Source organism: Panthera pardus, unplaced genomic scaffold, assembly GCF_024362965.1.
Source record: "Panthera pardus isolate Hobbes unplaced genomic scaffold, ASM2436296v1 HiC_scaffold_22, whole genome shotgun sequence".
Classification (NCBI taxonomy): Eukaryota; Metazoa; Chordata; class Mammalia; order Carnivora; family Felidae; genus Panthera; species Panthera pardus.
In genome coordinates, this window is record NW_026526788.1 from 44,643,047 (window position 1) to 44,657,089 (window position 14,043).

Below are 14,043 nucleotides of genomic sequence, written 5' to 3' on the forward strand. Positions count from 1 at the left end.
GTCCTAAATCCTACTAAGGCTCAAATGTACAAAATGTTTTGAAGGCCTGTGTTCACATATTTATGATAACGATACGTGGGCAAAAGGAGTCATATTACTGACAACCTTTATAATTTCCATTTGTGTCATCTTTCACATTTTCCTCTAGCCAAGAAGCAATTCAGAAAAGTTAAAAGGTCTGACAGACTTTCTCCAAGAATAAATAACCAGGAGAAATAGCAATTCATTACAAACTATAACTTCTTCGTTTTTAAGGAATAGACACTCAGAAGCAAGCCGTGTTAAAATGAGTCCACTGAAAACCCTTAAAGATACATGTCATACACTTTGGCAGAGAAATGAGCCACCGTTCAACACCAGAGCTCTTCAAACCTCTTTCAGTAGAAAACTCTAAAATGTTCTTCCATTGCCTAAGTAACTGGAATAAGTAGGCCCATAAGGATATCATATACGAGTGAGTTCTACATGCACACTTGTTAGCATATACTTGTTTTTTCTAGGAAGAAGGCAGGCCTTCTAATAACCTTTAACACATTTCGAATGAGCCCCAGTGTTGGGAATTATCGTGTGGATGGCATGGTTCTCAATCACTGCTTATGATACAATGTATAATTTTTTACATGAAAGCCCCCAGAAAATAATTATTAAGAAAGTGGGTGCTGGAGTCAGAGGATGGGACTCTTAACAGGGCCCAACTCCACTAGGTAACTAGGTGTGTAACCTTACCAGGAGTCCTCCACTTTTCAGCCTTGGTATTTGCATTTGAAAATCAGGGCCAACAGTGTATCTCATGAGGTTGTTATGAGGGATAAAAGCGATGATGCATGAAAAGCTCTTAGCAAAATGCCTGGTATACACGGAGAACGCAATAAATGTTAGATGTTAGGTTATCCCTTGCTTTCCAGTTGACCTTTGTGGAGGCAGGATCTCCCAAGTGTTGTTACCTTGTGAAAGGAAACTTAGAAGGTCTCGAAGCAGCCCTTTTCCAGGCTGTCTTTTTGCCCTTTGCAAAACCTTTCCTGCCTTTATCCGTAGTATTTCCTACATTGATGCTTCAGTCTTGATAGTGAGTACTGCAATCTGTATCAATTTCTGCAAAGGGGAAAAAACACTGGTTCCTCAGAATAGCTAGGTCAGTTTTAGATAATGGCTTTGGATTTAAAGTTGTTGACGGTTATTTCCTGGGGAAGAACTGGGGGTAGAGCTGTTTTACTTGTCATTTTACAACTGCTATCACTATATGAATATTTGAAAGACATACATGTATTTTAACAGGAGTTTGTTGGGTGGAGTCATCATGGGCCATTTATAAGTTGATGCTCTTCACTAAGTGATATTAGAGGTTAAAAAGTTTTTTTTGTATTATGAAAATCTAATTATTATGCAAAGTAAACAGGAAAGAACCCCACAACATCCCAGAATTTTTTAGCATCCACAAGCTGATAGTTTAGTCTTTATTGGTTCCTGGCAGAATCCTCAGCACCTTTAACATCACTGGACAAAAACAATTTTCCTAAGCAATCTAAATTATCATCAATAGTTGTAAGGCCAATTTCTTTCCCCTATAAGCCAGAAAGTTCATGTTTAATTCTTATTTCTTATGCTTAAAATTTCAACACTGCAAGTTTTATTGGGGCTTAATATACTGGTGCTTGTCCTCCAATTTTTGATGCCCCAATTCCTGCAATGTGTACTCTGCATAATGAGTGGGCAGTGGGCAGCGTCTGTGTTCCTGCGTATGGGGTTCTGAATGCCAAAGTAAACCAGCTACGTGGATTCACACCAAATGACAGCAAGACTGAATGGCGATCTCTTCATTCTCTAGTATATTTGTGAGAGGGGAGCGGTTTAGAGGCTTTGAGCTATTTGGATTCCATGACATTAAAAGGCCTTTATCATGGCAAAACAGTTCTGGATTTAATTAAAAAGTATTAAAAACAACAGCAGTGGCACCACCAACAAAAACCTTAGGGATGAGGGCTAGGGAGAAGAACACATTACAATTACCTTAAAAAAAATTTTTTTTTTAAATGTTTATTCATTTTTGAGAGTGAGAGAGAGAACGCGTGCATGCGAGAGGGGTAGGGGCAGAGAGAGAGAGGGAGACACAGAATCTGAAGCAGGCTCCAGGCTCTGAACTGTCAGCACACAGCCTGACACGGGGCTTGAACCCGTGAGCCGTGAAAGCACGACCTGAGCCGAAGTCACTTGAGCCGAAGTTGGACACCTTGCCAACTGAGCCACCTAGGCACCCCATACAATTACTTGTCTTTTAACTGAATTTTCAGAATGCATTAAATCCTAAATTTAATCTATCTACAAAGGTTACATTTTATCTTGTGGAAGTAGATGCAGACACACAGTCACACTCTGAGAATGTTAGAAAGTGTGAGAGTCTATTCAAAGTTAACCAAGCTTTGGGGTGCCTGGGTGGCTCAGTAGGTTAAGCATCCAACCTCGGCTCAGGTCATGATCTCATTCATGGTTTGAAGGTCTGAGCCCCACACTGGGCTCTGTGCTGACAGCTCAGAGCCTGGAGCCTGCTTCGGATTCTGAGTCTCCCTCTCTCTCTGCCCCTCCCCTGTTCGCACTGTCTCTTGCTCTCAAAAATAAATGTACATTAAAAAAATTGTAAAAAAATAAAAACAAAAAAACAAAGTTACCCAAGTTTTGATGGTTGTCGATTCGACCCAGCAGAAATAAGTCAGAAACGTTTTTCTTTTCAGTGAAGACAGAGGATGTGTCCTTTTAAAACAGTAAAAGTACTTTCTGTAGTGTTGCCCCAAAGTACCATCATCATCAGACAATTATATTCCAGAGGACGAGTGGACTAATACTACACAGACTCCAATCCTGTTGCCTCCCTTGCCCTCCACCCCTGCATCCTGTCCCCCAGAGACAAGAACAAAGCCTGTCTACCTCCCACTGTTTTCTTTTTTTTTTTTTGCATTTTGGCTCTTAAAAAACAAGTCAATGGGTTAACACAGTTTATACTTTTTTTTTTTTTTTGATACTGATATTTACAGTTAAACAAAAGATTTAGGGTCAGTATATCAGAGCATTCCATTTACAGTCAATCAACTTCATTTCAATAATGATAACTTTAGAAAGTTCTATGATAGAAGGAAGAATCAGTAACAGAATTTTGGCTTAATAGTTTTAATATGAGGAAAAGAGGTGGGGGAGGACAAGTTGGGAGAGAAAGTTAAATTGCTCCTATATCAATGAATTGCTATTACCAATCTGTACTTCTCCCTCAAAACTGACTTTTAAATGATAAACTTCCTTTCTAAAAAGGTACATGGGTCTCAGGCAGAAGCATGGCCAAAAATATACAGAATTTATTCTGAGAAAGGTAACAGGAACAATCACTGATAATGTTTTCAAACATGTAAGAAACTTTGAAGAAGTCTTCTCAAAGCAGAAATTCCCACACTATTCATCTTTGCTGAAAATATTAAGACTGCTCTTAAAACTTCCCTTCAAAGCCTATAGCGTACTCTTTTGCAAATCCTTAATAGGTACCAATCTGATGGTTTCAGTTAAATATGCTTTGCGGGAAAAGAAGCAAAAAAACTAAAATGTATTATTAAATATTTACTTGGAAGAAAGTACACATCAGCCACCCCAGGTCTGAAAACCACCTGTTTCCCTTACACAGATTATAATTAGATTGTTACTTTCAACCTTGAAAATTTTATTTCTGAAAACTCAGGTAGAAGGTCCAGGAAAGATTAGATGCAGAAAACTGAGGGTTATGAAAAGTATGAAGAGGAGCAGACAAGGCTTTTTTGGGTTTTTGTTTGTTTGTTTTTGAGAAGAACTATGGTAGAGAAGGCAGTTGAGGAGGTGAGAGCGAGTGTGTTAAAGTATGCTTAAAAAGGAAAGATTTACTGAAGTCACAGGGATTATTCGAAGCATCCTTAAAAATTTCAATCACCTAATGTATTCTGTATTTCTAAGACCACAATACAACCAAGGAGGTCAACAACTTTCTTACAAGCAAAGCAAAACAAAATAAAGCTTTCATGTTTAATTGGAGACAAAAACTACCAAAAATAAAGTGCTCTTAGAATATGTATTCTCTGCAATGAGATGAAGGTGGCAATGGGGAGAAAGATCCTGGAGTGTTATGAAAGGAAAGCATGTTCAAATTTTGATGATCACCTATTTAGCACACTGTTCATTATGTTAAGCACACTAAAATATTTTTAAGGGCTTTCAGGGCTATATAATCCTCCCAATCTCATCTCCATGATGTCTTTCAAATTCCTTAAGATAATACATTTATCACTTTATAGTGGCCAATTTTCTTACACGTTCTGTTATCTTTCAATGCCTGTTATTAATCATTAGTTGCAAATAGGTTTCTCCATGTTTATATGCTGGGAGTTAAGAGTGCTTTTAGTATATGCCTTCTGGTAAATGGGATAAACTGAAGAGAGAACTGTATCTTACACTTCCAGTGCAAGCAAGAGCTACAATAACAGTGTCTCAAGAGGGCTGATGTGATTTGTTGCTAGGTTCAATAATTTGGTACGAAACTGCCGTGGAAACAAGAGGATAAGGACTGACAAACTATGGTAAATTTTAGTTGCTTTAGTGGGTTTGTGGAGTTGTGATTTATAAAGATAGGAGAGGGCTTGGCATATAAAGAACAGGAATGTAAAGAACTTCAGGGAAACTAAATTAGATCCTGCCGGAAATTTACATAGTGGTTTATTTGTGTATCTTTTAAGGGACTGGAAAATACTGCCAGCAGGATAGTAATATAAACTAGACGTCCATTTTAAAGACACATTGCAGTTTAGTATTTGCTAACCTCTCTTCCTCCGTCATCCTTGTTTGCTTTTCTTGGGAGTCTAAACTTGTATTCTTGGTTTAGAGAATAAGGTAGTGGTAGGAAGAAGGAAGGTGATGTAGGAGACTGACTGTGTACCTTTTATGTAATTTTGGAGCTGCAAAGGGAAATTAGAGGTCAAAGTGGTTCAAACATTAGTTTGAGAAGAGGAAACAGAGCTAGAGGATAATTAAGCACTAAAGGTATGTCCTAGAAGAGGGTGGGGCCAATGCAAATTTAACAAGTAAATCATTAAACAGTTTCAGGCAACCTTTGTTCCCAGGCTGGGAATGCCAGCAGAGTTCAAATTCTTCTAGTAGAGAGATTTCTAAAAATTATCATTACAAGTCAGCTAGTGTAATAGAACACTGTGACAGGCTTATGGAGACAAAGGGTCCAGCCCAACATCCTCTCTGTGGTTATTAGCCAAGCAACCTCAAGCAAGACTTCACCTCCTTGGGGCCTTTATTAAACATCATTTATTTTTTAATAGAAAAGAAGTGGTTTTACCTTTTTTTTTTTTTTTTAAGGTTACATTTATACATCTTTAAAGATGTATTGAGGAGAAATGTTTGAAAGTTTTTATTGGCCCAAAGGAAGCAATCTGACTGCAGAGGCCAAATCTACACATATTCGAAAATTTAAACTACGGGATAACTTGGTGACTATCAAATTGTAACCGATTCAACTCCTTTCCTTCAGTACTTTATCTTTTACCCAAGCTCAAATCTGGTGCTAGCCAGGACCAGTCCACACCCCCAGGGCTATTTCATTCCATTGGCTGGCGGGCTGTCCTGCATTCTACACCCTTTAAGATTTACTGTCAGGGCGCCCGGTGTTTATTTGTCGGAGATGTTACGTGGCTCATGTATTACTTTTTGTGTGTGTGTGTGTGTGTGTGTGTGTGTGCGCGCGCGCGCGCAAAACTGAGGCTGTCAGGGTAGAAAAACAACTTAAAAAGCCAATGGTGTAATTAGTAAAATCGTTTGGCTAGTAAAACTGTCTAGATTTCAAATCCACAAGACAATTCACTTTGTAAGTTCCTGTATCATTTGCCACTGATGTAAAAATGAGTGGGGAAAAAAAGAGCTGGAAATAACTATCTCATAGTTTTCGTTCGGTGAGTCATAGATGCTCACAAAAACTTGCAGAGCACAATCAGATGGGCCGGTCATTCCCATTTCTAGAAGTGCATTTCGTCAGGATCCACCCTGGGTGTCACCTATACTAAGATCAAAAGGAGAGCGGTGCAGCATCTATTCAGCATACAGTGTTCACACTTGCAGGAACCCGGAATGATGGCTCACGGGGGAGGAAGACAGGACCACTAACGTGGCGGATTTCGGGAGGAAAACCCACCACCCGCGCCGAGACTGACACGCCTGCTGCGGGGGGCGGGGGGAGCGTGGGAGGGGGCCAGATCCCCGGCCAGGCAGGGCGGCGGGGAAGGGCGCGAGGGGCTCGGCCGGCGCTCACCTCCCTTGCAGGGCGTGCGGTGCTGGCTGTGCTGGGCTCGGTAGCCTTCGATGACCTCCCAGGAGCCGTCGTCGCGTCGGATGGGGAAGGACAAGCTCAGCACATGGTTGCAGGGCTTGATGATCCGCAGGATGCCGCGCACCCGGTTCCGCTTCTGCTCCTCGCTCTCCCGGGTCTTGAGGTCCTCCACCAGCTTGTCCTCCACTATGCTGGCGCCGCGGTCGAAGAAGCCCTCCACCATCTTGAAGAAGTTGGGGTCGTCCTCGCGGTCGGCCGCCGCCTCGCTGTAGTGTCGCCGGGCGGTCGGCGCGAGCCCCGGCTGCGGGGCTGCGGCGGCGGTGGGCTGCCCGCGGGCCCGGCCCAGCAGCGCGGCCGAGTCGGCCGCCGCGGAGCCCAGGGCGGCGGGCCCGGCGCGGGACAGCAGCAGCGCTTCGCCCAGGCAGCGGTACATGGCGGCAGGGCGGAGGCCGCGGAGCAGAGGCGCTCTCGGAGGCCCGGGGACGAAGGGAGGGAGGAAGGGCCCGGCGCGGGCTGCCCTTTTAAGCTGCAGCTTCCTGCCCCCTGGGCTGTCCCCTCCCCTCCGGCGCCCGCCGCCTAACAGGGAGGACGGACTTTGGGGGCCGAGGGCCCAAGTCGCCAGTGAATGGCAGGGCGGGGGGCGGGAGGTGCGCGCCGCCCAGGGAGCCGGGCCTCCGCCTCTGCTGCGGCCTCGCCCGGCCTCCCAGGCGGCGGCGCGTGCCTTGCAGGGGCGCTCGGGGGCGCGCAGGCGCGCACGCGGGCCCAGTGCGCATGCTCGCGCCGGCCCGGGGGCGGGGCGAGGGACCCACCGGCTGCCGGATCTTCAGGGAGGCGGTGTCTCAGGTCAGTGCGCGCCCCCACCGCGTCCAGGGGAGCGGGCCTTTGTAGGGAGTGGGCCCATTCCGGGAGGGGGCCTGCCCCGGAAGGGGCCTGTGTGCCTCTGGGGGGCGCTGACAGGCCGGGCCGCGGGGGGGGGGGGGGGGGGTGTGTGTGTGTGAAGGCGTGCGGTCTGGCGGCGGGCTGGGCCTGGTGAGTCACGGGTGTCCCTCCTTTCCGCCCGCACGCCCTCGGGCTGGGTGGCCGCCCTGCACTCTCTGGCCTGCCCTCTGGTGTTCCTGCGGGGCTGGGCTCCGCGACCCGGGAGCGGCGGTTGAAAGCCGGGCTGTGGGCTTGGCTCTGACTGCGGGGACTGCGAAGGACTTAATGTCATCCGGAGTAGGATTTTTGAGGTGGCTTTCAGGAAAGGAACAAGCCTGGGAGCTGGGGAATCCCTTACCCACTGGCCTTAGTCAAAAAACTAAGTTTTTAATTTTGCTCCATGGCAGCCATTCATTAATGTCAAGATAAAAATTATGTGAGTCATTGTATCTTTGTAACATTTACTGACCATGTTTCCCCTTTTCAGAAGTATGTTCTTGAAATAGTTTAAAAACAAAAAGGCACTATAGAAATGCAATAATAATACTGCAGGAAGTTCTCAGTAATATATGTGTTAAGTGGTCCAGAATAGGATTTGTAAACTTTAAGCTACATGAGGGTTAATTTTGTACTTACACGTATGTGATGAGCAATGCTAAAGTTATAGGCTCCTGTAGGTAAGACGCATGTAAGTCCTATGACTCAGTCTTCTGAAAAGCTACCAAACAAAGGCCACAGTACCAACTTCAGTGGCTCCAGTGTACTTTGGTGGTTTAAAATGGCACCTTTTTGATCTGCAAAACAACTTCCTGACATTCACTTTATGCATCTATTAGAATATGGAAAAGAATGTCCTTAATTCTTACAATATACCACAAAGTATAAAGTGACAACCTAGATTGTTAGATTATATTCATCTATCTCAGTGTGCTCTCAAAGAAGATGCAGCTGATACTTTATCTTATTTGCTAGATAAATGTATCATTATTTATATTTGTATGTTGTTTTTCAGTGAAAAATACTCTCTGAACTGAATCCTGAATTTGTCTTGTTGGTAAAAAAAAAAAAAAAAAAAAAAAATCAAGGTAACAGATTTCCTTTTCACTTGATGGTATTATTTTACATTGCAAAAAACCGCCATGAAAACCAAACCCCAAATCCTAAAATTTTAGAATAAAGTGATTAACATCAGTAAATATGTGGACATTTTTTTCTCTTCAGATTAAATTCTTTGGTATGTTTTGAGGAAAGTGGTTTGAAAGCTTAGTTTTATTACCCTGTTTATCTCTTTCTTGATAGCCATAGCCTTCTGAAAAATAAATGTTTAACTTCTTCCAAGTTGTATTCACCTGAATTCAAAAGTTGGAAAGGCTATGGAAGTAGTGAGGAAATTATGTTTGAGAGCCTCCTATGTATAAATATCTTACAAAATGGTTCCATAAGTACCCTATAAAGTGGATGCTTTTATTTTTAAATTTTCCATTGTGTTTTAAAATTATAAGTTGTAAAAAAAATTCAAATCATACGGAAAATTCAAATGGTATAGGTAAAAGAGTGATATTTTCCAAACACTACTTTACTTTCCCCCATTTAGTAAGTAGTTGGGAGTATTTCTCTTTAAACTAAAGTAGGTATTGTAATTCCCGATTTAACAGAAGGGGGAACTGAGGCTCAGAGAGGCCAAATACATTGTTGATGGTCACCTTGCAGGTAAATAGCAGTCTGGGAATCAAACCTGTGTATTCGACTCCAAAGTTATTCTATTGCTACTGTCCAAGAAATAGTTTAAGTATTTGTTGCATTTAAACTACTGTGATATAAAGCCTAGTAAGTTTCAGCTTTACATTGATGATTTTTTCTTATTTTATTTTATTTAAAATTCCAGTATAGTTAACATACAGTATTTTATTTGTTTTAGGTGTACGATATAGTGATTGAACAATTCCATATATTACATTGATGATTGCCTTTATAAAATATACAGTTATTTTGTAAATTAAATTTTTATTATTAGTAATTTCCATTTCAAAAGGAGGCCAGAATTTAACTTGAAGGGAATTTGGTCACTTGATAACCTTCAACAAAGACAAATCCATGTTCTGCCTTTGACATTTATGAGTTTTCCTTAGCTGTTTTAAAATTGCAGGTTATTTCTCTTTGATCATTGCATGCTTTTGTGTTTGAAAGTGCTTTTAAAAATATTTCAGAAGAAGAGTTTTAGGATTTAGAAAGATATAGCATATAAATAAATGAACAACATAATCTTTAAAAAAATGATTTGAAAAAATGCATACTTTCTACCATGTCTCTCTTTGTCTCTTCTGGACATTTCATTTAAACAGAATGATACAATATGTGGCCCTCTGTGATTGGCTTCTTTCACTTAGGACAGTGTTTTAAAGATTCATCTATGTTGTAGCATGTATCAGTATTTCATATTTATGGCTAAATAGTATGTATTGTGTTACTGTATCACATTTTTAAATCCATTCATCATGGACATTTTAGCTATTGTGAATCATGCTCTTATGAACATTCTTGTACAAGTTTTTGTTTGGACATAGGTTTTCTCAACTCTTGGGTATATACCTAGAAGTGGAATTGCTGTTAACCTTTGGGGGAAAAAAAGCTTTCTTAACCTTGAGAAACTGCCAAGCTGTTTTCCACAGCAGCTGCACCATTTTCTTTCTTACTAGCTGTTTATTAGGGTTTCGATTTCTCTGCATCCTCCGCAACACTTGTTACTATCTGGTGTTAAGTGGTAGCTCATTTTGGTTTTGATTTGCAATTCCTTGATGGGTAATGATGTTGAACATCTTTTCACCTGCTCATTGGTCATTTGCATATCTTTTCTTGGAGAAATGTCTGTTCATTTCCTTTTCCTATTTTTTTTTTTTTTAAAGTTTATTTGTTTTGAGGGAGACAGAGAGGGAGAATGAGGCCGAGCACTTATGCCTGAGAGAGCCAGGGAGAGGCAGAGAGGGAGAGAGAATCCCCAACAGGCTCACAGCTGTCAGTGCAGAGCCCGAGGCGGGGCTTGAACTCATGTCATGACCTGAGTAGACCTGAGTAGACCTGGTTACTTAACCGACAGCCACCAGGCCTTCCTCCTTTTCATATTTTTTAACTGGATTATTTGTCTTTTTTATTGTTGAGTTGTAACACTTCTTTATATATTCTAGATACAAATCCTTTATAAGATGCCTGATTCGTAGGCGTTTGCTACTGTTCTGTTGTTGCCTTTCTACATCTTTGGTGGTGTCCTTTGAAGCACAAACATTTTTAACTTTGATGATGTTCAATTTATAAATGTTATCTTTTATTGCTTGTGCTTTTGGTGTCATGTCTAAGAAGTCATTGTCTAATTGGAGGTCATGAAGATTTACACCTATGTTTTCTTGTAAGAGTTTTATAGTGTTAGCTTTTACATTAGGTCTTTTTACATTTAGTTCTTTTACATTTTGGTCTCAAAATGGACTTTGAGTTGATTTTTGTACATGGAATGAGGAAGGAATCCAGTTTCATTCTTCTGTCGGTGGATATCCATTTGTTCGAAAGGTTGTTTCTTCCCCCCATTTAATTATCTACACACTCTATCAAAAATTAATTGACCTAAATGTGAGGATTTATTTCTGGACTCTTCAGTTCATTTTTACTTGCCCATATGTCTTTTTTTACACTGGTACCACACTATCTTGATTACTGTAGCTTTGTAGTAAATTTTGAAATTGGGAAGTGTGAGTCCTCTCACTTTGTTCTTTTTCAAGATTGATTCTTCTGAGTGCCTTGAATTTTCATATGAATTTTAGGATCAAGTGATCAGTTTCTGCACAGACTCCAGCTGGAATTTTGATTGAGATTGTGTTGAATCTGTAGATCTGTTTGGGGAGTTGTACCATTTTTAAAAAAAAATTTTTTTTAATGTTTATTTATTTTTGAGACAGAGAGAGACAGAGCATGAATGGGGGAGGGTCAGAGAGAGAGGGAGACACAGAATCTGAAGCAGGCTCCAGGCTCTGAGCTGTCAGCACAGAGCCTGACATGGGGCTCAAACTCACGGACCGTGAGATCATGACCTGAGCTGAAGTCGGACGCTTAACCAACTGAGCCACCCAGGCGCCTTGGGAGTTGTACCATTTTAACAATATCCCATCTGGGCTTCATGAACATGAGATGTTTTTTCATTTGCTTAGGTCTTTGAAAATTGCTCTCAGCAGTGTTTTGTCTTTTCAGAGTAGAAGTTCTGTACTTCCTTCGTTAAGTTTATCACTAAGCCTTTTATTCTTTTTCATGCTATTGTAACTCAGATTGTTTTCTTCATTTTCAGGTTGTTCACTTCACGTTATAGAAATATAATTGATTATTATATATTTTTATTTTTAAAGCTTATTTATTTTGAGAGAGAGAGAGAGAGAGAGAGAATCTCCAGCACTGTCAGTGCAGAGCCCAACACCGGGATCAATCTCAACAACTGTGAGATTGTGACCTAAGCTGAAACCAAGAGTTGGACACATAACTGACTGAACCACCCAGGTGCCCCGATTATTGTATATTGATCTTTTATGCTTTCACCTTACTGAGCTCATTTATTACTTATGATTAGTTACTTTAGTGGATTTCTTAGGATTTTCTACTTACAAGCTCATCTGCGAAGGGCGATAGTTTTACTTCTTTTCCAATAGATGTATTTTATTTCACTGCCTAATTGCTCCTTATTTTTCTTTTACTGCCCAGTATTTCGTTGTATGTACATGCCATAGTTATTTTTGCTAGTCTCTCACTGATGGGCATGTAAGTTGCTTCTAATACCTTGAAGTCACAGCAGTGCAACCATGAATAACCTATTACATAGAACATCTGTTTTCAGACTTTTTTCTCTCAGGATGACTTTATCTTCCTAAGTATGAGCAGTGATTTTGAACTTAGGAAGAATTTAATAGCCATCAGAATTTTGTTTTCCTATGAAGTTGTTCACTTCTCATTTGACATAAGTAGAAAAGTCAAATATTTGATTTTTTAAACAAGAGTTTCTAGGGGTGCCTGGGTAGCTCAGTTAAGCGTCTGACTCTTGATTCGGCTCAGGTCATGATCTCACAGTTCGTGAGTTCAAGCCGTGCATTGGGCTCTGTGCTGGTGGTGAGTAGCCTGCTTGGGATTCTCTCTCTCTCCCTCTCTCTCTGCCTCTCCCCTACTTGCTCTCTCTCTCTCTCTCTCTCTCTCTCAAAATAAATAAATACAACTTAAAAAAAAAGTTTAAATAAGAGCTTCTAAACAAGGAACTAAAGAATTTGATGTTTCTTTTATTAGGTCACTATCTTTCTAATTTTAATAGTTTTTTTTTAAGATTATTTTGTGACAACATTTTATTTTATTTTTTAAATGTTTATTTATTTTGAGGGGTAGAGAGTGCACTGCATGTGTAGGAGGGGCAAGGAGAGAGGGAGAGAGAGAATCCCAAGCAGTTTCCACACTGGCAGTGCAGAGCCCAATGTGGGCTCATGAACTGAGATCATGACCTGAGCTGAAATCTGGAGTCAGACACTTAACCAACTGAGCCACCCAGGCACTCCTATTTTATTTTATTTTACTTTACTGTACTTTATTTTATTGTTATTGTTATTGTTATTTTATTTTAAAGTAAGCTCTATGCCCAGCATGGGGCTTGAACTCATGACCGTGAAATCAAGAGTTGCATACTCTAGTGACTGATCCAGCCAGGCGCCCTATATTTCAAGAGGTTTTACACAAGTGCTTATTAGTACTTCATTAATCAGCCAGTTGAGTGTGAGGAGAGAAGAGAACCTTGTGCTATGGGAACACCAAATGCAAAGGCCTGAAGGTAAATGAGACAATGATTTGAGAATATAGGGTAGCATACACTCTGGGTGAAAGCAGTTTGATCATGATAACAGTTTGGCTTAAGCATCAATTTGGTTGAAAATTAGTATTCTCTAATTCTGTTTTTTTTTTTTCCAATATTGGTAATTTGGGTGCATCATGGATTGTTTTTCAAGCCTGTGTGCTATAATTTTCAGGAAAATTTTTTCTGATACTTGCTTTTGTGTTTCTAATTGATTTTCAGAAAAGTTTGTCATTTTCATTTTTCCCCTTTAGTGAGCATGTTTTTTTAGTAAGCAGAAAACAGTAAACAAAATCCAAGAAAAGGATCTGAGTTTGTAGTCTTTTTTCCTCTTAAAAAAACTTTTTTCCTAATAAATTAAATGTCACTTATATCTACTTGTCTAGTTTGGTTAAGGTGAATAATATTCAACAAAGGTGAATAATATTCAACAAAGGTTTTTATCAACTCTTGCTTAAGGGCTCTTTCCATGTTGTGGATAAACATAAAAACTCATTGTAGGAACTTTATCTCTTTAAGCATAGTATGCAAGAAACAAATAGGTCTCTTAAAAATTAACTGTACTAAGAAGGGATTCTGAACTCACCTGTACGTAATTCATTATGTCTGTGTCTTTGTTTTTAAATTGAGATCTTTTGTTTCCCTTGTATGTTAAAAGGGTGCCTCACCCCTCAGCTCTATTTATTGATCTATGTAGATGACCCATTATAAAAGCAAATCTTTATTCTAGGTTTTGCATTTCCATTTTGGAAATTTTAGATCACTTGTGATCTTACTATGGGATTGGAGTTAGAATAGTAAGGAAAAAAGTGTAAAAATTTTTACTAAAAATTGAGACATGTCTGTGATGCTGTTAAAAAGCAGACATAACTGAAAAGCAGGTCAGAGAAGCAAAAAGTACCTTCTCATTGACTATCATGGAAGAGTTATG

General features: G+C 40.4%; 2 protein-coding genes across 6 annotated transcripts in view; one reads left to right on the top strand and one right to left on the bottom strand.

The window, feature by feature from the left end:
• The window catches only part of GLUD1 (glutamate dehydrogenase 1), a 37,976-nt gene extending 31,209 nt beyond the window's left edge, over positions 1–6,767 (bottom strand). The window contains exon 1 of the mRNA XM_019444836.2: positions 6,317–6,767. Coding sequence (XP_019300381.2) covers positions 6,317–6,767 — 451 coding nt within the window. The remainder of the gene's footprint in view (positions 1–6,316) is intronic.
• Positions 6,766–14,043, top strand: part of SHLD2 (shieldin complex subunit 2) — an 82,407-nt gene continuing 75,129 nt past the window's right edge. For 3 of the 5 annotated variants that reach the window (XM_019444831.2, XM_053909671.1, XM_053909675.1), the window contains exon 1: positions 6,766–7,177. In XM_019444831.2, the coding sequence (XP_019300376.2) occupies positions 6,766–7,177 (412 nt within the window). The remainder of the gene's footprint in view (positions 7,178–14,043) is intronic. The other 2 variants (XM_019444829.2, XM_053909672.1) reach the window with 2 other exon arrangements.